At 40.7% G+C, this 22396-nt stretch overlaps 3 protein-coding genes across 3 annotated transcripts in view; 1 reads left to right on the forward strand and 2 right to left on the reverse strand.

The window, feature by feature from the left end:
• Positions 1-5402, reverse strand: part of LOC139467922 (protocadherin Fat 4-like) — a 47910-nt gene extending 42508 nt beyond the window's left edge. Inside the window, exon 1 of the mRNA XM_071249510.1 lies at positions 5337-5402. The gene's annotated coding sequence lies outside the window, so the exon portion shown is untranslated. The remainder of the gene's footprint in view (positions 1-5336) is intronic.
• LOC139467549 (uncharacterized) lies at positions 597-1070 on the forward strand. Its single transcript, XM_071249083.1, has one exon. It carries the CDS (start codon positions 597-599, stop codon positions 1068-1070), a length of 474 nt encoding a protein of 157 aa, XP_071105184.1.
• A 3139-nt stretch (positions 5403-8541) lies between the features above and the next one.
• LOC139467925 (guanine nucleotide-binding protein subunit alpha-12-like) overlaps positions 8542-22396 on the reverse strand; it is a 43862-nt gene continuing 30007 nt past the window's right edge. Inside the window, exons 2-3 of the mRNA XM_071249513.1 lie at positions 17790-17840; positions 8542-16740 (exon numbers count right to left, since the gene is read on the reverse strand). Coding sequence (XP_071105614.1) covers positions 16171-16740; positions 17790-17840 — 621 coding nt within the window. The 3' untranslated portion in view covers positions 8542-16170. The remainder of the gene's footprint in view (positions 16741-17789; positions 17841-22396) is intronic.

Here is a 22396-nt window from a genome sequence, read left to right on the forward strand (position 1 = left end):
AGAAGTCTACATCTAACAACAACCAACATGAACAACCAACAACTGAGGCTGGCACTGAACTGGCTGGACCTGGACATTGATATGGCACAAAAACCCAGGGCCATGGTGGAGCTGCTTGAGGACAGACTGAGAGGTGACCGGAGGCAGAAGAGATGGTGGACCAGGGACTGGCTCCTCCCACGACCCATCCACGGCCAGTATGAAGCACTCATGGCTGAACTGAGTGTGGAAAATCCAGCTGCTTTCAAGAACTTCGTGAGAATAGACCTACAGATGTCCAAAGAACTGTTACAAGTAGTGGGTCGCATGATTATGAAGAGCATTACCTGGTACAGACAGTCCATCGAACCTGGAGTGAGGCTAGCAGTCACCCTGCGATACCTGGCTACGGGGGACAGCTACCGGACCTTGATCTCTGGTATTGTTCGGGACGTATGCGAGATCTTAATTGCAACATATGCTGGGGATGTTATCGACACCTCTACTGAGCCTGAACAGTGGCAGGCAATAGCCGACCAGTTTTCTGCAAAATGGCAATTCCTAAGAACAGTGGCTCCCTATACTACAACTATAAAGGATATCACTCAATAGTTCTGATGGCCCTAGTCGACTCCGATTACGAGTTCCGTTGGGTGGATATCGGTGCACAAGGTGGTTGCCCCGACGCTCAGATTTGGAACCAGTGTGAGCTGAAAAACGCCATTGAAAGGGGTGTAATCGGCATCCAACCAGCAGCTCCCCTTCCCGGTGATGACAGACCGATGTCTTACTATATCATTGCAGACGATGCATTTGGCATGAATACCTGGCTCATGAAGCCCTTCTCCAGACGGGGTCTTGCCAATGACGAGAGGATCTTCAACTACCGCCTCTCGAGGGCCAGACGAGTTGACGAAAATACATTTGGTATCCTTGCAAACAGATTCCGGTGTTTGCTCTCCGTCATGTTGCAGGACCCTGATACGGTATATGCCATAGTCCTCGCCCGTGTGTGCCTTCACAACATCATGAGGGTCAGATATCCTGGTGAACAGAACCCTATCATTGATCAATATACAGGGATGGTATAAAAGATCATTCTTCAGAACGGTCGAATTGTGTTGGATATTTACAGATCATGTTTTATTAAAATTATTGGACTTTGGAATATGTTTTTATTTGTACTTACATAAAAAACATACACTAACATCATTTACGAATGTTAATATCAACCTTTTATTTCTGTCTTTATTTCTCACTTTGTGAACTTGAAACATTATATATTCTTGAACAATAAAAATTGGAAAAAAACATTGCTCTTCTCTTTCGTGGTGGCATTTTGAAGTTGTGGAATGAACACGCGAGCGCGGGAATTCATGTAAACGGATTGCTTATCGTGGCAGGTCTATGGCGCTCCGTGAGACTCCGTACTTATCCGTGCCAGACCGTTCTAATTCGTGCTAACCCGTACTACAATCGTAGCGAACCGTTGTTAATCCGCAGTGCATACGCCGTGACACGTGTCATTCCGTACTAAACCGTACCAAACCGTAACGAACCGTAACAATCCGTATCACTCCCCGTTGTCAAGTAGCCCATTTTCTCCTTTATCCTTGGTTGATCCGTAAAAACCCGTAGTCAAACCGTGGTGCATCCGTAGCGGACTACGGATATAGTCTTTTCCGGGGTTTTCCGTGAGTTTCCATCCGTAGTGGATCCGGCAAGAGGATCCGTGAATGTGTGACCGGGGCATTATACAAATTATATGAATATCAGATTGATTGTGAATAGAATAAAGGAACAAATTTCAAATATATCGACTACTTGCAGAAATGGGATGAGTTTAGTGTCATGTAGTATTCAACTTTTCCCTTTTACATACACCAGGTTCACATTGTAACAGCAAACGCCAATTAGGAGATCTGGTGTAGTCCCACAGTAGAGTAGTCCCTCGGTAGATTTATACATTTTGAAACCTCGCACTAAAGCTATCGGTTTCAAATTTAAATGAGAGGTATCTACTCCACAGTGGGACCACATCAAATTCCAAAACACAGGAGGTTTATGTCCAGTCTTCCATGACGGCAAGAGCGCTTTTTAAAAGGTGCGTAACTACACAGGGTTCAAAGGTCCACTATCTTAGACCATTCCGCAAAGGGGTCACAGGTAGTTGTACATGTTGCAAATATGACTTAAGTTCAACATCAAACATCCAATAGTCTTGACTAGTTCTTATTAAGGGTTCAAAACACATAGTTTTTCAAAAAGAAGTTGACAAGTAACTCTCCAAACTTAGTCCAATTCAAAATAAATGTCTCTCCACCCCCAACTGGGATGCTGAAGAACGTGACGGGCATCGAGGTTTCTCACAACTCACAACTGTCATAAAATGGCTGCCAATGGCATCCCGATCTATGATATGGCTCAACATTATCCTGAAGATTTACAGGGAATGAGCCTGCCGGTACAAGGTGATAGGCAATGGAACCACATGGCGTATGTGATTTTTACGCTGCAGCTGACGAGCCCTCATTTCTACACGAGGGATAGCATGACATTCGATGCAATGTGAAAGAAATGTGACAGTTGTAGACCCTACACGAGGGATTCAAGATAGCATGGCATTCGATGCAATGTGAAAGAAATGTGACAGTTGTGGTCCCTACACGAGGGATTCAAGATAGCATGGCATTCGATGTAATGTGAAAGAAATGTGACAGTTGTGGTCCCTACACGAGGGATTCAAGATAGCATGGCATTCGATGCAATGTGAAAGAAATGTGACAGTTGTGGCCCCAACAGGAGGGATTCAAGATAGCATGACATTCGATGCAATGTGAAAGAAATGTGACAGTTGTGGCCCTGACACAGTGGTACGTGTATGTTTTGCTTAATTGTGCGTGTTCTGAAATGAATTTCATCAAATTTGATAAGCCGTGGTGGTCAGGGTCCTGTGCTATGGCTTCAGTGACGTCGGGACACAGTTTGCGTGGTCTTGAAGGTCGGAGGGAGGAGTGTTTTCATGGACATTCAAATCCCCTCCGCCAAATCCTAACGTTGGTGGCAATAAATATAGATCACAAAAAGGTCTGAAAACAACATGTTGTCATAAATAAAGTTTTTCAAAACACTTTTTTTATAATGTTATGTTCAATATTTTCATTATCGTTTGTTTAAATGAGGAAATTACATGTTTGACACCAAACATGTCCCTGGCAGTTTCATAAACGTTTTCATTTGTGTGCAAAAGATATGCCTCCGTTAAGTCTTGTATTCTCATCAAATCAGTCAGAGGTACGGACTAGAACGTCAAAATCATCACCAAAAACATCCCATATCAAATATACCGTAGTTCCTCTATTAGACGCTCAGCTGCATATTAAGTTTTTTAGAGACCCATCATCTAATAGAGGGGAATATAGTTCTACATATACAGTTCTTAACGGTGATTGGCGGCCATATTTTTATGGATCCATATGTAGTCTATCAATGTATTCATACGCACGTTTTTTGTGTAAAAAGGCTCAATATACTAAGGAGGTTTCTGCATAAACGAAACCTCTTTTTAACCAATCAGAATCAAGCATTCTTCATTGTAATGGTTGAATTATATAATTGTCATTGCTTTTTTTGTTTTTCACACCCAAGGGAATCTGCTTCGTGGGATAATCGAGAATGGTTGTTCTCTGGCTCAGACTTTTTATATTTCTACAAATAACATACTATACACCACTGGTTTGTTTGTCATACGCTAGCGATGAAGGCCTGACAGTATTGTCATACAATGTACATATTCATATCAATAATTTATCAATATAAAGACAAAACTTCAAATACGGCTGCTTTTCAAGAGAGTTGAATATCAATGAACTGATCATTTCTAACAATCCACAACATGAGCATGAGTTCAACCATCCACTTATAGCAACTATTGCATGCCTCACTTCATTTTGAAAACGTGACAATACCTAAACAATAAGAAGAGCCCCAGCTTCCTATAGGATACATCCCAAGTCAACATAATGAGGCGTTCGTGAATTAAATACTAGTATAACATTTTTATGACTGTTTATATTTGATCAGTCATTAGATGCTGCAAGAAATTCAACAGCTAAGTCCTATCAGTATTCATACACGGCAAAGGCTGAAGTAGCCATGGGGTAGGGGGGGAAGAAGAGGGGGGAATGACTTAATTGCCTCATTGGTTTTCACAAATGAAATCTTATGCAACCGTTGTTTTTGTCAGGCTGTTAGGTGTCCTTAAGTGAATATCCTGAGTGTGTGTCTATGTGTGTATGTGTCTCTGTGTGTGTGTGTGTGTGTGTGTGTGTCTCTCTGCGTGTGTATCTGTCTCGGTCATTCTGTGTGTCTCTATGCCCCCCCCCCCCCCCCCCCTCCCCGTGGGTGTGTGTGTGTGTGTGTTTGCCGCTCTCTGTGTGCCTCTATCTCTGTGCATCGCTGTCAGTGTGTGTGTGTCTCTCTGCGTGTGTATATCTGTCTGTGTGTGCCTATCGCTGTGTGTGTCTCTGTGTATCTCTGTCTCTATGTGTATGTGTCTATCTGAGTCTGTCTGTGTGTGTGTGTGTGTGTATGTGTCTCTCTGTCTCTATGTTAGTGTGTGTCTGTGTATGGGTGTGTCGTTCTCTGTGTATCTCTGTCTCTGTGTGTATGTGTCTATCTTTCTGTGTGTGTGTATGTGTCTCTGTAGTTGCTATCTCTGTCTGTGTCTGTCTGAGTGTGTGCATGTGTGTGTCTGTGTATCTATGTGTCTGTGTGTATGTCTCTGTGTGGCTGCGGCTGTGTGTGTGTGTGTGTCTCTATATGTGTGTGTCTGTCTGTTTGCATGTGTCTCTGCCTCTGTGTGTCTCTATGTGTGTCTGTCTGTGTGTCTGTGTGTTTCCGTGTGTCTCTGTGTGTCTCTGTTTCTGTGTGTCTCTGTCTCTTTGTGTCTATGTATGTGTGTCTGTCTCTGTGTGTCTCTGTCTCTGTGTCGCTGTATGTCTGTACCTCCGTCAAGCTGGAATATTGCTGAGTGCGGCGTTAAACAACACACAAACAGAAACAGTTCGATCACTCTCAAACATGTCACTGTGTACCTTGGAGTGAGATTAATTCCTTCAAATACAGTATATCTACGTGACGAAAACGAGATGCTCAGCACATAATCTCTATGTACCAGTCAACCGATATGGCGGACAGAGACAAACTTGTCGGCTGGTGCGTGACCAGATTCATTCTACATTCCGATTTCTCTCAAACATGCGTTTGTGAACTTTAGGGTAAGACAAATGTCTTCAAATGCAAACCTAATACAACAATATCGTCATCTAAATACTCAAATATGAGCCATTTCTCACCTTATCGACAACGTCCAGGTAGATGGTAACACGGTAAACTTCAGTGAACGTTGGGGTACAATGTCGACCCGGTAATGTACTAGTTTTCATGCAATAGGCAGGGATATAAATACATCCACTTGTTGAACCGGTTTTTTATTGAAATAGAGTAGGGGGGATACCAAACATGAAACTTATCGGGTGGAAACAAAAAATATAGTTGACTGCCAGTGTCTGTTTTGTCAAAGTCTTCAGCCTTCTCAAAATCAGATGAGCGATAGAAAGATGTATATATAACATAGAATGGACACTAGAAAGGAACAGGGACAAAATAACAAATGATGGTGTGATCGTGGAGAAGAGAGGGAGAATGGGACTGCAATATGCACAACTGGTGAAGTGATGAATTGACTGGTACATAAAATGTCAAATTGTTGCTTTAATCTCTACATGATGTCAGCAGCATTTACCATGCCATCAGCAAATAATAATGTGGTGAATTTTTCCAGACGATTACTTACATATATACCTCTGCAGTCAGACAGTTTGATCATTACAATAAGGTAATTTAAAAATAAATAAATAATGAAGCACTTACCGTACAACCCTCTCTTATTCCAACACTGCAGTCGGACCTAGGGAGTGAGTATGTTGTTCATCAACGTAGCTAACAACCGGGAGGCAATAATCAACTTGCATAATCTGTCTCAGGCATAGCTTGGGGATATTGAACAAAATATTTAGGAAGTTGATTGTGAGAAAATTAAAATCAAGTTCATAGAATGTTTAAAATAGAAATGTTATAAATATAAATTGCCAATGCAAGAGATAACCTGGCTAGAATATCGTGGCGTGAGGGGTACTACAACTGTGGAAAAACAACTCATGTAGAACTCATGTTACCGACTTGGAAATCAGATCCACGGCCAGCGCTCTTAAATTCTCAATCAAAAACATTATCATCACCAGTTTACTGCCTTGTATGTTTTCGTTTTTGTTTAGTTGTATTACTATATTTAGAATTAAAAAACAAGCAGGATCGGTTGAATGAAGTGATAGAACTTAAGAAATAATATATTCATACACTAGTGATTCCTGTAGTTCATGAATTACATCGAACTTCCGAAGGTTAATGCTTCGATTAATTATCTATACAAGTGTCACAGCATCCACGTGTGAAGGAGAATATCCTCGAGACAGGTGTCACATCACCCACGTGTATAGGGGGATATCCTTGAGACATGTGTTACTGCATCCACGTATGTAGGAGAATATCCTTAAGACATGTGTCACAGCATCCACGTGTGTAGAAGAATATCTTTGAGGTATGTGTCACTACACCCACGTGTGTTGGAGAATATCAGTGAGACAGGTGTCACAGCATCCACGTGTGTTGGAGAATATCCTTAAGACAGGTGTCACAGCATTCACGTGTGTTGGAGAATATCCTTAAGACAGGTGTCACAGCATCCATGTGTGTTGGAGAATATCCTCAAGACATGTGTCACTGCATCCACATGTGTAGGAGAATATCCCCGAGACAGGTGTCACAGCATCCACGTGTGTAGAAGAATATCCTGCAGACAGGTGTCACAGCATTCACGTGTGTAGGGGAATATCCTTCAGACAGGTGTCACAGCATTCACGTGTGTTGGAGAATATCCTTAAGACAGATGTCACAGCATCCACGTGTGTAGGAGAATATCCTTGAGACATGTGTCACTGCATCCATGTGTGTAGGAGAATATCCTTAAGACATGTGTTACTACATCCACGTGTGTAGGAGAATATCCTTAAAACAGGTGTCACTGCATCCACTTGCGTAGGGGAATATTGAGGCAGTTGTGACTGCATCCACGCCTCAAGTCATGTATTTTAGTAGTGTTAGTAGTCAGTCAGTAATCTCGAGAAAACAAATGTATTTTTGCTTTGCTGATGGTTTCACCAGTTGTTCGATGTCGACAGTATTCCTCAACGTCCACTACTAATAATTCCCATCTCGCCTCTTCTCCGCTGACGAAGGCTTTCTCGGCGTCACGAGATATATAGATTCAAATTTAGTATTGTCTATACTATGGTTGTCCATAACTGACATGGAAATGTTTTCGCATGTCAATGTGTTAATTCAATATAACTCCGTGTATTTCACGTTTTCTTACGTGAGAAATATGTTACAAGACTAGAGAACCATTAAAGGACGAACTGTGCACCTTAAAATCAAACAAAATAAATGGCAATAAAACACTGAGCATTCATAAAGTCTTTTTACAACAAAACGTGAAACACCCAAAATGGAAACGCCAAAAAGTCAAATGAGAATCACAGAAAATGAAATAAAAACTCAAATTATACAGAAAAACGAACCCTATTTCCGCCGCGGTGTATATTAGTGCAGTGTCAGTATACTCACAGTCAAAAAAAGTTAAATGGGGGGGAAAATATTTCTCTATATTTTGAGTTTTGATTTTTCTCATTTGAATTTTCGGGGTTTCAGAGTACGCGTTTTTGTGTGTTGTGACAGTTCGAATGAAAATGTGTGATACTCGATAACTCTAGACGTCGGATACATTTTCATGCCCCGTTTGGGCCACCGTTGGACACACTATTGTATTTGTAAGTGTTGCTCAAAGTGTAAGGGGAATTTGAGTCTGAAAAATTGTCCTATTACATGAAATTTAAACTACGCCAACAGAATCAGAAGAAAACCTACTTTTCACTTTCAGATAAGGAACTTGTTATGACGAAATGTTCGAGTACGCCATGTGGAGGGTTCAGGTGATCTAAGGGGGGTAACTCTTGCAAAACTAAAGTATTCAATCGATCTTATACCTTGCGCTTTATGGAACTCGGCAAGGCGGGATTTTAATCAGTTTCTTTCACTCATATTAATTTTTCTTTACATTTGTTACTTCATACCCTATTTACCGTATTAGACACACCGGCGTATATTTCTTTACACCTCCAGTGTTGTAGCTTGTCTAGATTATATCTCGTGGCATATATATTTTGTACGCACGTCTATACCATATCTCGTGCCACATACATGTTGTACTCTCCTCTACATCATATCTGGTGCAACATATATGTTGTTCGCACGCACGTCTACGCCATATTAGGTGCCACATGTATGTTCTGCATGTACCCTAGTTAGATCTGTTGTCATGTTCTAACCAACATCAAAACAAAAGACATATTCACTTACTGAATTTTTATTAAAATTCCTCAACAAGCTTTTTCAGATTGTTTGAATGTTTTTATTTTTTTAACAAAATCTATCAATATAATGTTACTGATCTGTTCGTACATAAGCTTGTACAAAGTGACAGTTTATCTAAATCTGAGGTGGAACCATGCATGGCTGTAGTCAGCAGCTGACAGAATCCAAGCAGAACAGGAAGCTTCAATGGTTTGTGTTCAGACTAACAAAGGATTGTACATTCACTGCATGTCTTGAATAGCTACAAAATACAATCTGTATATTATCAGCAGTAAATCTGTTGTGACATGACTGTATAATTACTGAATCACGAAACAATAGGTACACAATCAGCCAGTGGGCAACCTCAGCCTTGGGGACAGTTCACGACTGACCAATGAGAAAATACATTGTAAACAATCAGCCAATCAGCCAGCAGCACCAAACATGTGACAGAACACAAGTACCAATGAGTAAGTACACTGACACATTTCGTCCAATCAGAAGCACTCATGTGGTGAGTGACCTCCAATGACCTGCTATAACTGGCCAAAGAAATTTGACATGGCAAACATTCAGCCAATCAGCAGCACCCATCCCATGAGTGACAAGACACTATTTGGTAGTTAGATATACAGACAGTAATTAGAGTATACAATGTAAGTAACTATGTTATAAAGCTGTAGCTGTGGTATAAAACATATTCTACACAATGAGCCAGTACTGAGCATGCATTAACAGCAATAGTGTAACCAGACCAATGAAGCATGTGCAAAGATACAAAACTGTACAGACAAAGGTCATCACGAACCTTGTGTAACAGGACGCTATCTGAACATGAATGACTAAATACACATGAAGTGATAATGAAGAACACAAAAACTGATGATGTCACAACCACACAGGCACATTCAGGTCACTCACTCACTCACAAATATCTCTTGCACACACAATATGTCCCCTCCCAAACCCACCCTGACCTATCACTCCTATCACAAGGACAGAGTCAACTATTCTAAATTTCAGCTTGTGGATCTTAAAACAATAATATTGGGATAACGAAATATTTGAATTTATAAACCCATTCAAAATATAATAAAATATCAAGTTATTATTTTTTAATCATCCTATGTCAAAAGATGCTGAAAGGTCAAATGAATAAAAAATATCTATTCCTATAGCTCCTACTCCCTACCTTTAATAATCTGTGAAGAAATAGTTACCATATTCGAGGTAATAAGCGCCCGGGTGCTCCCCTAGAAATAGGGGGCTCTTATTAGAATAAAAATTAAAAGATCGTAAATTTCATGATTTATGCTGACTGCCTGTATGATACAAAAGAAAAGTCTGTGCATATTTTACACGACAAACATATTTTTCCAGAATTTAAATTCCCATAATTAAGGGTGTATATAACACACGAGTGAGTTTATGCTTTACGTCACATTGACAGTAGTGCAGCCATATCATGACAAGCTCAAAATTAGAAATAGGGGGCTCTTATTAGCGAATAAATAAGTCTTGTGTATATTGATCAATCGGAAGGGGTGCCAATTGGGATTGTTCACTAGCCAAAATATTAACAAATATCACTGTGGGCACTTATTAGAACGAGGCGCTTATTACGACCGTAAGTGAAAATGTGCATCAAGTTTGGTAATGCATTAAGCTAGGTCCATGTTTACACTCACACCCTTGGAAGCATTTCGCAACTTTAAGGGGTCTCTCACTCACCTGACATACACTAAACTCATTCACTTCACCAATGGCAAAGTGACGTGTTTGCAAACGTATCATGTAACACTGTACAAGAAAGAGGACTCAGTCACCATGGTTACAGAAATCAATACTTCTAAATAACAGAGTATTGGAGTGGTGTGTGTATATCACTGAGGTATGTAGAAACAAGTGTACATATAACATGTTTGTGTATTTATTTGAGAGTGTGAGAGCATGGTAAGTATACGTTACCTATTATAGAGTTTTCTTTCATGATGTTTGTGTAACTCAGCTGTCACAAAGTACAAAATCAAGGGCCTGACACTGTTTCTTGCTCCCACGTTAAAGGTAAATCAAACTGTTCATTTTAGAACAAAGACTTCTGTTGTATTGAATTAATTGTGCACGTTGTTTGCTAGTGTCAGCATCATGTTCTGCAATGGAAGTTTATGATAGGGATGTAATACTGATAGTTCTACTAATCTATACAACCTCCTGCTGTCATGTGACATATATAACCATCAGGTACAACCAGCTTGCACCATCTTCCCCATGTGACCTCATGTGTCCTCATGTACAACCATGTGTCACTAGGTGGCACCAAGTCCTACCATAACATTGTGTAATACATGTCACTTTGTACAACCATGTTGTATGACGTACAACAAGGTGACAAGAAGCACCATCTTCCCCCATGTGACCTCATGTACAACCATATGTCACTAGGTGGCACCAAGTCCTACCATAACATTGTGTAATACATGTCACTTTGTACAACCATGTTGTATGACGTACAACAAGGTGACAAGAAGCACCATCTTCCCCCATGTGACCTCATGTACAACCATATGTCACTAGGTGGCACCAAGTCCTACCATAACTTTGTGTAATACATGTCACTCTGTACAACCATGTTGTATGACGTACAACAAGGTGACAAGAAGCACCATCTTCCCCCATGTGACCTCATGTACAACCATGTGTCACTAGGTGGCACCAAGTCCTACCATAACTTTGTGTAATACCATGTAACTTTGTACAACCATGTTGTATGACGTACAACAGTGAGTGAGTGAGTAAGTTTTGCTTAACGCCGCATCAGCAATCTTGCAGCTATTCTCGGCGACGTACAACAAGGTGGCATTATGTAAAACCAGGAAGCACCATCTTCCCCCATGTGACTCCTTGTTTATTGTACAAGCATGAGACTCAATGTATGCATGAAGCAGGTCACAGATCACTATCATGTGGTGCAGACATTACCAAGTGACCTTATGTACCAAGGGTGGATCCAGAATTTCCAAAAGGGAAGGGTCCAAAATATCAAAATCTTCTCTCAGATAATTTTACTGCCTACATTTACATACTACATTTGGTTTTCAAGGTGGGATCCAGACTCCTGGACCCCACCTCTGGATCCGCCCATGTGTACTATAATATGGCGCCATGTACTACCATGTGGTATCATGTGTAACTTTTGTTTTGTTTGTTTGTTGTTTAACGCCGCTCTCAGCAATATTCAAGCTACATGACAACGGTCTGTACATAATCGAGTCTGGACCAGACAATCCAGTGATTGATATCATGACCTTTGGTCTATGTAATTGGGATACGATGACATGCATCAATCAGTCAGCGAGCCTGACCACCCGATCCTGTTAGTCGCCTTCTTATGACAAGCAAAGTCACTTTTTATGGCAAGCATGCATAACTATTTGACATCATATGCAAGAATTTGGCATCAAGTGCTACCTCATGACAAATACTGCAACTATGTGACATGCTCTTGCTAGTATTATGTGCAACATTGTCACATCAAGTGGTACCTTCACAATGCCAGGTGTTGTGCCTAATAATGCTGCAGCCATATAGCTGTGGGTCAAGCCATGACATCATCAGATGACACCCTACGTCAATGTTAACACCATAACACATTCTGTTGCACTGTGCAACTGCTCAATTTCTATTGATGTGACAATGTTGGAGATTCAAGCAAATATAAATGGTCAAAGTATTAGATAGACTATACCATTAACAAACTGTAAGAATTTAACTAACTAGATTTCTCTTCTTTAAGGTAAGGCCACAATTTTGACAGAACCACACTCAAATGATTGCTAATACAATTTTTTTAAACAGTTCCAAATCATTCTTTATACAATATTTTCAAGAAGAAAGCTCACCTGAAAAAAGGACATGAACATAATAACGTTAAATAGAAAGAAAATATTTTTTGAAGACATATTTTCTTGCTTACCCTTTTAGCAAACACCTGGTATCGTCATCAATTTTTGATGATCCATTCATATCATTTTCACAACTATTAGGCTTCTTACATTCTTACAGAATCTGTTTCAGCAGATAAGACTGATATTCTCCGGCACTGACATTTTGTATATACTCTGCTCACTAACTATTTGTAACTGTAACAGTGTGTACTTCCCAGTAGTAATCAAACAATGTACTTTCAGACACATTTTCCGATATGGGTTTAATAGCTGTCTTAAATGTACATCGGCATGATCATGGACAAACTTCTGTCAGGGAAGGTTGTCTTCATCGTGTGATATTAGAATTGTTTTATCATTGTACAGTATGTAAAAAAGTTAACCCATTGTAACAGTCTTGAAGATGTACATCCTTATTTTTCTTATCCATCAAAGACCAGTTGGGTGAATACACATTCTAATGTGTTTTTTCTGTGCCAGTAAGTCAGAACTAGCCACTAAGTACAAGTACCACCAGTTGTCCTTGAAGGAATGAGAATAACGCATGCCTGATCTTCACACACAGATGATAGGCAATATGTTACACACAGCAATATAATGCAACAATACTGTCTCTGTGGGGATCAAAGTAAACAAGAATTAAGTGTTATGGAGTTGAAGCAGGTGCTTGCTCAGTGACAACACCTTATGCCTGTTGCAACCATCTATTAGGGTACGTACTGTGTGACATCACAAGTAACTTGGTAATAAGTATGTTACGTATCTGCTGGGGTCACATTCAATACATATCTAGCCGGCGGTGTGATATTGTGTATATGCTGTGTTCTGCAGTGCAATACATCTGCCTCGTTTCCATGCAATACAAACAATCTCTTCTGATACAAAACTGCCTGATCACAGCTTGAGTGAGTAGTACAATATGACGTATCTATCCAGCAGTGTAAAAGAAGTGATACCACACATGTGGTAGTAGGTGATAACATCCTATGATGTCACATAGTTGGGGATTATATCATGTCATACATTGCCACTCAGGACATGAACTGCATATCACGCCTTCTAATGGGAAGATCATGCTCACAGACATACATGGATAGTCAAAGATTACAAATGATAATAGTCATAACAAACTATATGTAGACTGTGTAGCCTGTACATGTATCACTGTTCGAACAAATTCTATATCAATAACAGTTGTTTCAGCCCTACAATGTAAGTGTATATAAGTCTTGCATTGTCTTTGGCAGGACAGAGTGAGAGAGAAGGTTCTAACATAGCATGATGTATGTGTGGGCTATTAAACTTAGAACCACACCTGTCACAAATCACTTGCATGTAGCTACAGCTGGGCACACAGGTGATACTCAAGTCAGTGGTCCGCCATACACCTGTCACAAATCACCTGCAGCTACACACTCAGGTGATATGAAGTCAGTGGTCCATGATACACCTGTCACAGATGTACCTGCAGCTAAACACTCAGGTGATACTCTAGCACACCTGTCACAGATGTACCTGCAGCTGGGCACACAGGTGATACTCAAGTCAGTGGTCCACCACACACCTGGTTCAGATGTACCTGCAGCTACACACTCAGGTGATACTCTAGCACACCTGTCACAGATGTACCTGCAGCTGGGCACACAGGTGATACTCAAGTCAGTGGTCCACCACACACCTGTCACAGATGTACCTGCAGCCACACACTCAGGTGATACTCTAGCACACCTGTCACAGATGTACCTACAGCTGGGCACACAGGTGATACTCAAGTCAGTGGTCCACCACACACCTGTCACAGATGTACCTGCAGCTACACACTCAGGTGATACTCAAGCACACCTGTCACAGATGTACCTACAGCTACACACTCAGGTGATACTCAAGTCAGTGGTCCACCACACACCTGTCACAGATGTACCTACAGCTGTACACTCAGGTGATACTCAAGTCAGTGGTCCATCACACACCTGTCACAGATGTACCTACAGCTACACACTCAGGTGATACTCAAGTCAGTGGTCCACCACACACCTGTCACAGATGTACCTACAGCTGTACACTCAGGTGATACTCAAGTCAGTGGTCCATCACACACCTGTCACAGATGTACCTACAGCTACACACTCAGGTGATACTCAAGTCAGTGGTCCACCACACACCTGTCACAGATGTACCTACAGCTGTACACTCAGGTGATACTCAAGTCAGTGGTCCACCACACACCTGTCACAGATCACCTGCAGCTGGGCACACAGGTGATACTCAAGTCAGTGGTCCACCACACACCTGTCACAGATGTACCTACAGCTGGGCACTTAGGTGATACTCAAGTCAGTGGTCCACCACACACCTGTCACAGATGTACCTACAGCTGTACACTCAGGTGATACTCAAGTCAGTGGTCCACCACACACCTGTCACAGATGTACCTACAGCTGGGCACACAGGTGATACTCAAGTCAGTGGTCCACCACACACCTGTCACAGATCACCTGCATGTACCCACAGCTACATTGATACTGTCAACGGTCTGCCACATGCCAGGTTGTCTCTACATTACAGCCTAGAATAAATTGAGGCTCTACCAACACAACACATTTTGTGACACAATGATTCACAGTTCCAGCTGCTTTATAAGAGAGTGACGTAAGGCACAGTAGAAAAGATCCTGCACACTGGAAGCCAGAGAGATATAAAGGACCAATATACACGTAATCACACCAACAGAATAAATCAACATTAAACAAGAGTAATGAAAATGAGCAAATCATATGCAAAGGTACGAAAAAAAGTCAAAGACCAATTTTTACCTTCTATGAACATGACCACGAGGTTTTAGCAGGTCATGTGTATGTGGAGATAAGTATTGGTTACCATGGTTACATGGTAATGGGAGAGATATGTGTATCTAATCATGGTTACGCAGCGATGTCATACAGGTATGTGTAGGTAACCATGGTTACATGATGGTACATCTTGAGCTAGCTACCTGTCTATGAAGGTACGAATGACTTCCTGTTTGCATGCCACTATCTCCAACTTCCACTGGATATATACAAATGGTGGTATATATTACAAGTCTGTCTTCTGGCCACATAATATCAGAGCTGGTCTTCTAGAATACATATAATCAACACCATAACTATTTTGAAATAACTTTCAAATAATCAGTGTAAGTTCTAACTGGTATCTGAAACAAAATGCTGAGAATTATCACAACTATAGATCTCCTAAAAATTTCAACAGTTCAAAAATGACAAAAAGCTAAAAGCATTGGGTTCCAGATCTAAACTAGGGCCAGGGGCAATCCAATAAGTTAAAATTTGATTAATAAAACACAATAACGGTACAGCGAATAATAATCAGAAGCGTTCCTGATTACGAATATAATCTTGACCAATCAGAACAGTCACATGTCATATCCATCTATCCATCTATCCAACATGACAACATGTCTCCTGTAAAGTAGTTCACTCTTCAGTTCTACAGATACAGCATGTTATCAAATCAGTTAGTTACAGCTCAGGTGACCACTCCATTTCAAATACGAACACCTTTCCTTCCTTGAATACTCCATCCAGAATGACCAACACATCAACATGTCACAAGTTACTTCGAATTTTGGCGTAAGGTGAGCACACACTTCAGATGTCCATCTATACTTGCTATTATCCACCCAAAATGAGCATCGTCCTTGACAGTGCCAAGGTCACTGCAGCATCAGAGATCGGAGGTTATCGTGCAGAATAGTGTCCTTCACATCTTGAAACACGTGCTTGATGTTTTCTGTATCAATTGCCGTTGTGAAGTGGTGAAACAGTGGCTTGCTGCGTTCTCGCCTGCGGGAGTCGAACATGTTGAGCAGGAAGGCCTTGACATCTGCTATGGAGTGAGGGTCACCTTGAAACTCGGGAACATATTCCTTAATGCTTACATGTTTAACCTTCTCAGTGAGGAGGTCCATTTTGTTGAGAAAGAGAATAATAGACACATTGCAGAAGGACTTGTTGTTGATGATTGTCTCGAATATGTTACAGGACTCGATGAGGCGATTGGTCTTGCGGTCCTCCATAAGGACTTGGTCAAACTCACTCGACGACGCCAGGAACAAGATGGAGGTTATGCCCTCGAAACATTGAAACCATTTCTGGCGTTGCGACCGCTGCCCTCCCACATCAATGAACATAAAGGGGATGCCCTTAATCAGAATCTGGTGTTCGTTGATACCTTTGGTGGCCTTACGGGCATGCAGGATGTCCAGCTTGATTGGAATGTAGCTCTGAAAACACACAAACATTAGCTACACGATATAACACCAACATTGTGCACAGGGTAGAGACTAAACAGAGTCATTAGTTCCCAAAAGGATTTTTTGTTTGTTTAAATGTTAAGGGCTTCTATGCCATTTGCAAGAATGAAGGCAACATTGATACATTGTTATTTGTTGTTTAATGCCACACGCAGCAATGTTTCATGATGGTGGTCTATAAATAAATAATAAACAAGTCTGGACCAGAAAATCAAGTGATTGACATTACAAGCATCGAGATACTTAATCTTGATATAATGATACAGATATAATGATACAGATCAAATAAGCCAGGAGCCCTGACCACCAGATCCTGTTAGTCGTCTCTGACTACGTCGCTATTAACAGTATTCCAGTTATATCACGGCATATCAGATAAATGTGGGAGTAAAGCTCGAAGTGATGCAGGTCTTAGACGTTTACCACTTTGCTGAAACCCACGAACACGGGTATGGTGCTGATAAACCTAGAAACATAATCGGGGCGAACAGGGATTTGAACCCACACCCATAGGTTTCTGGTGTGCCCAAGGGACGCAACTCTGCAAAGGGAATTGCGGCACCTTAGGTGACTGCGCCACCCGTGCCAACCTCCTACAGCTGAAAAACCAGTGATGGATATCATGAGCAACATCCCTTGCCCTCTTTTCATTCGACAAGCCAAGGTTGCTGGGGGCCAATAGTGACCCAGAATCACCACGGGGACATGGAAAGAGTTGCCATGTTTAGTGTGTTGAATATAGTCACAACAACAGGATCAAACTTCTTCACCTTTTTCAACAGGTCCTTGGTTAATCATCATCAACAAGCCGAATGAAGTACAAATACACATAACTGTAAAAGGTAGCCATAGTAAGATTATTTCATTCTCTTACCACATTAACATGATTAATGCTACTTGATTTTAAGGAAAAACTACAATGAATTACACAGACTTTACAACAAAAGTGCAGCATGGCTACCAATATTTGTTTGGCCTGAACATACTGGAGTGAGTGAAAGTAGTTGAAAAGCACTTACCTTTTGACTGATCCTGTCCAAATTATTCAAGAAATACATCAAAGAATCACCCTGGAAAAAAAAAGAGAGAAAAATGTAAGATTAATTATACAGCAGTGAATTACCAACAGGTCACATACATATCAAATACAGATCAACAGCACACAGCACAGCTCCTCATCAGCAATGTGTCTCTTAACTCCGTCAGTTATCTACTCCCAACACAGACCACCTCCGTGGTCTAGTGGTAGAGTGTCAGCCTGGAGAGCAGGAGGTTTAGGGTTTGGACCCTGGCCGCGTCATACCAAAAGATTTTTAAACATGGTACTTGTTGTTACCCTGCCTGGCGCTCGTCATTAAGAGACTAAAAGAAGGACTGGTCGGCTCGGAGTCGGTATACTGTGTCTGAGTGGGTTATTCATGTTAAACTGCGGCTTTGTACCTCAGAGGGCTAGCACTATAAAATTGGCATTAGTTCAGATAAGTACAAGCAGCCACGCACATAACACGTCGCTATAAGTGCAACAATCTTGAACCCCATTTCACCTCACCTCACCTCACCTCACCTCACCACTCTCAACATCACAAGGATAATGTCAGATTAGACATGTTGTGTGACTTTTGTTTTCAACAAAACCATCATTGATTTCTTTATACAGGGAGTACTGTCTCTTTACTGAGAAAATCTCTGAATATACTTATCTGTATCTATACCGCACAGATATATGGTATCATTATGTTTTCAAGGGGGGTAACTACAATTGGTTTATGATGTCCATGCATTTCACTTGCGACTGCATTATGCTGCATAAAATCCTTGCTTGATACCAGTGTACTGGATAGGGTCCAGATTTACTGGTTGGATTTTTGAGAACATGTGTAAAATCATAAGTCTTGGTCACCAAATCCACTGAACAACCACGAAATGGTGTCATTAACAGTAGTGAATAGACCAGGGAATGTATTTCAGAAGCCTATAAATACCATATTTCCTCTATTAGATGCCAGACTTCTAATACACACCAGCCTCTAATTGATGCGGGGTCACAAATTCGGTCCAAAAATATAGCAGCGGGGCCTCTTTAAGATGCTGAGAAAATGTATCCTTTGTATGAGTGTATATTTGGTGATTGGGTAAGGTAGTGAGTTGAACTGTGCCAGCATTAAACAGAATAAATGCCGGACCTCTAATCATGCTAATAGACACCAGGGCCCACTTGCACAAAGCGATCTTAGCGCTACAACTATTGTAAGCCTATGTTAAAGTATGGGAGTTACGATCATCTTAGCGCTAAGATCGCTTTGTGGGCCCTGGATTGTGGGTTCAAATCCCCGTTCGCCCCGATTATGTTTCTAGGTTTATCAGCACCATACCCGTGTTCGTGGGTTTCAGCAAAGTGGGCCCTGGCTTGCATGAAATTTATACACACCCAGGCATCTAGTAAGAGGAAATACGGTAATCGGAGTCTGGACCAGGCAAACCAATGTGTGAACATGTGGAAAGTATGCCACACAGTCAGCCATGTCACCTACCTGACCTACCCTACCCGACAGTGGCTACAACAAACATGACTCACATACTTTGTAAATCATTTCTGTCACCATTATGATAATAACTATGCATTTGTATGGAGCTAATATCCAGTAAATCACTGCTCAAAAGTGCTTTAATTCTGAGTAATGTCATGAGACAAATCAAATAAGTCTCTATACTTCATAGGCCTGCTTAAAAGTATGAGTTTTCAGTTTATTCTTTAAAAAAACATTGCAACAATGTTACCTGTTACATTGCAAGTTCCTGAATTGTGTGAATTAGACTCATATTCCTGATGCGAAAATATGCGGCATTACCAGTTTAACGGTAAACTGAGGATCATTCTTTCCTCTATACGAATCACAGTATAAATTTGAATGCTCAGTATATCTGTTGATCAAAAATAGCAATTTTTATTATGTGTTTAAAGTTATACACTTGCCAAATACCTTCGCTGACCCACAGCGTGCATCTGGGGCCTCAAGATGGCTGCGTATTTATTGAATGCGTAAACATTATGTTGTAAGAATCTTGTTTTGTTCTTTTTATGAACTTCAATTCATGCATTGATGTTTCAGATTGCTTCTGAATTCAAAATTTTGATACACTTAAACCGACAATACATATCCCTAACATTGACAGATTCTATTTACTTGTGTTTCCAGGCTGAGTGAGGAATTCAACATAGCTCCCAATTTGGGAGCTCCTGTGCTTGGCTTAATGACACAATCGCCAAATGTGATATCCGGGGGTGACATGGTTGCTTTTAAATATTAAACAAGAATCAGCACCAATTTCTCATCAAATCTAATGATTCTTGTGAAGCGCTTTATCATAACATTGACAGCAACATAAGCATCTTACAGGCCACAGATTCAAACACATAACATATTTTCCAAACACCAACACTAAAACCTGATTTCACATCTGTAAAGAACTGAATTGGCATATTTGACATAATTACATATAAAGCTTAAACAGCAGTAGGCTGCAGTGGCAGAGGAAGTGCAAGAGCAGGAAGTGAGTGTACTTTGATCTACAGCTGCAGAAGGTTGTATGGTTATGTAAGTCACAGGGGATCTCTAGATGTGTGGTATTCCAACACTGCCAGGTTGAAAAACGCAGGGAAAAAAGGCCGATATTGACAGTAGTGGAGTACCATCCCCTAATCATCTATATACTGGTGGAGTCTATGCACTTCCATGTCCTATGACAAAGGTTAAAGAGTTTTGAATAAATAAAATTGGTTCTTTTCTTACATCAACAGGAAATACATTCACTGAAGTTACCATGGATACGTATAGGCTATTTTACATGTATGGCTAATATGTCTACTGTAAAAAGGTATTATAGTCGTTTAGAATGTGTTAATCTGGCTTTAGGCAACTTTTAACCTACTTAAGTACACCATATTTTTCTTTAAATGGACTTGTTCCTTTGTAATGATCCTTCAATCATTTGGCAGCATTAGAAATTGGCACTAGTCCTATAGTCCTTGCCAAACTGCCCAATGGTAAAGGTATCATAAGGACTAGTAGAAATGTGCCCTTTTTAAGGGTTTTGCTATATTTTATCATTATAAGGCCTAGTGGACGAAAACTGTTAGTTACTAACTCTGCATTGGTCAACCCTGAAAGCGAATTTATTGGCCAAGAGAATCTGTACAACAAGGACATAAACTGATCTGACCTCGCAGGAGTACTGCCACACAATGGTAGTGAGTCTACAGTACTCTTTCCATTGTTGTACCACTGACAGAGGCTGTCAACACCCTGCTACAATGTACACACAGTAAATGGAAGCTGTGTGCCATGTTTCTCTAAAATAAACACGGTCTTGACAGAGCAATGTCATTTTCCAATCATGTCATAAAACCCACTGATGGAGGATGTAGATTTCAAATTCATCATACGTCATGAAATATTTTAAACAACCTTTGTACTTATTATCTTCACAGCAATAGATATGGAGAAAATATTTTCCTGGTCTGACGGCAAATATGGACAACATTCAGTACACTGTACAGCATTGCAGCCAGCCCCTTCCTCTGTGTCTTTTGGTTAATCATTGCACTGAATATGTGAGTGAGTGAGTGAGTGAGTGAGTGAGTGAGTGAGTGAGTTTGGTTTTATGCCGCTTTTAGCAATATTCCAGTAATATCATACGGGGGACACCAGAAATGGGCTTCACACATTGTACCCATGTCCGGAATCTAACCCAGGTCTTCGGCGTGACGAGCAAACGCTTTAACCACTAGGCTACCCGACCGCCCCCTGAACATATGAAAGACAATAAAATACTTAGATGTTAAACTTCCTCGTCTTAATTTCCCTTATTTCACTTTTCTACACTCATCACAAATCAACAGCTTTGAATTGTCTTTGACTATATGCATTTGCAGATGAAAGCAACATGCCACAGGCTTGAAAAATCTCACGAAAGGCAGCTACTTCCTTCACAGAGGGTTTTAACTTTCAAAAGTGGCGTAGGAAACAGGTTTCAAACCACATCAAGCAAATATTAAATTGCTTATGACATGTACCACACACAACTGTATGGCTGAGTTAGAAATTAACATTCTCCTAGTCCGAGACTAGTAAAATTCAGGAAGGACTAGTGACATTCCTTGTTGATTACCACTTTTACCCTTAGGTATGTTTGTTTGTTGTTTAACGCCCCACTCAGTAATATTCCAGTTATATGACAGCAGTCTGTAAATAATCATGTCTGAACCAGACAATGCAGGATTATTATCATGATCATCAATCCACACAATTGGGATACGATGACATGCAACAACCAAGTCAGCGAGCCTGACCACCCAATCTCATACCCGATCTTGATGTCTTATGACACGCATAGTCACCTTGTAAGACAAGCATGGGTTGCTGAAGACCTATTCTACCCCAGATGTCCATGAGGTAGATGGCAGCTCTGTAGATTGTTTTTGTGGGCCGGTGAAAACAACAAGTAATACGAACATAAGCGACTTGCAGTGTAACCATGTTATTGTAACCATTGTTACTGTCAATATACAAACTACTGTAAACCTTGAACATTGTTGAAATTAACGCGAGTGTCAATTAGATGCGAA

The sequence above is a fragment of the Haliotis cracherodii genome, unplaced genomic scaffold (genome assembly GCF_022045235.1).
Source record: "Haliotis cracherodii isolate W230 unplaced genomic scaffold, xgHalCrac1.p SCAF_2, whole genome shotgun sequence".
Taxonomy (NCBI): Eukaryota; Metazoa; Mollusca; class Gastropoda; order Lepetellida; family Haliotidae; genus Haliotis; species Haliotis cracherodii.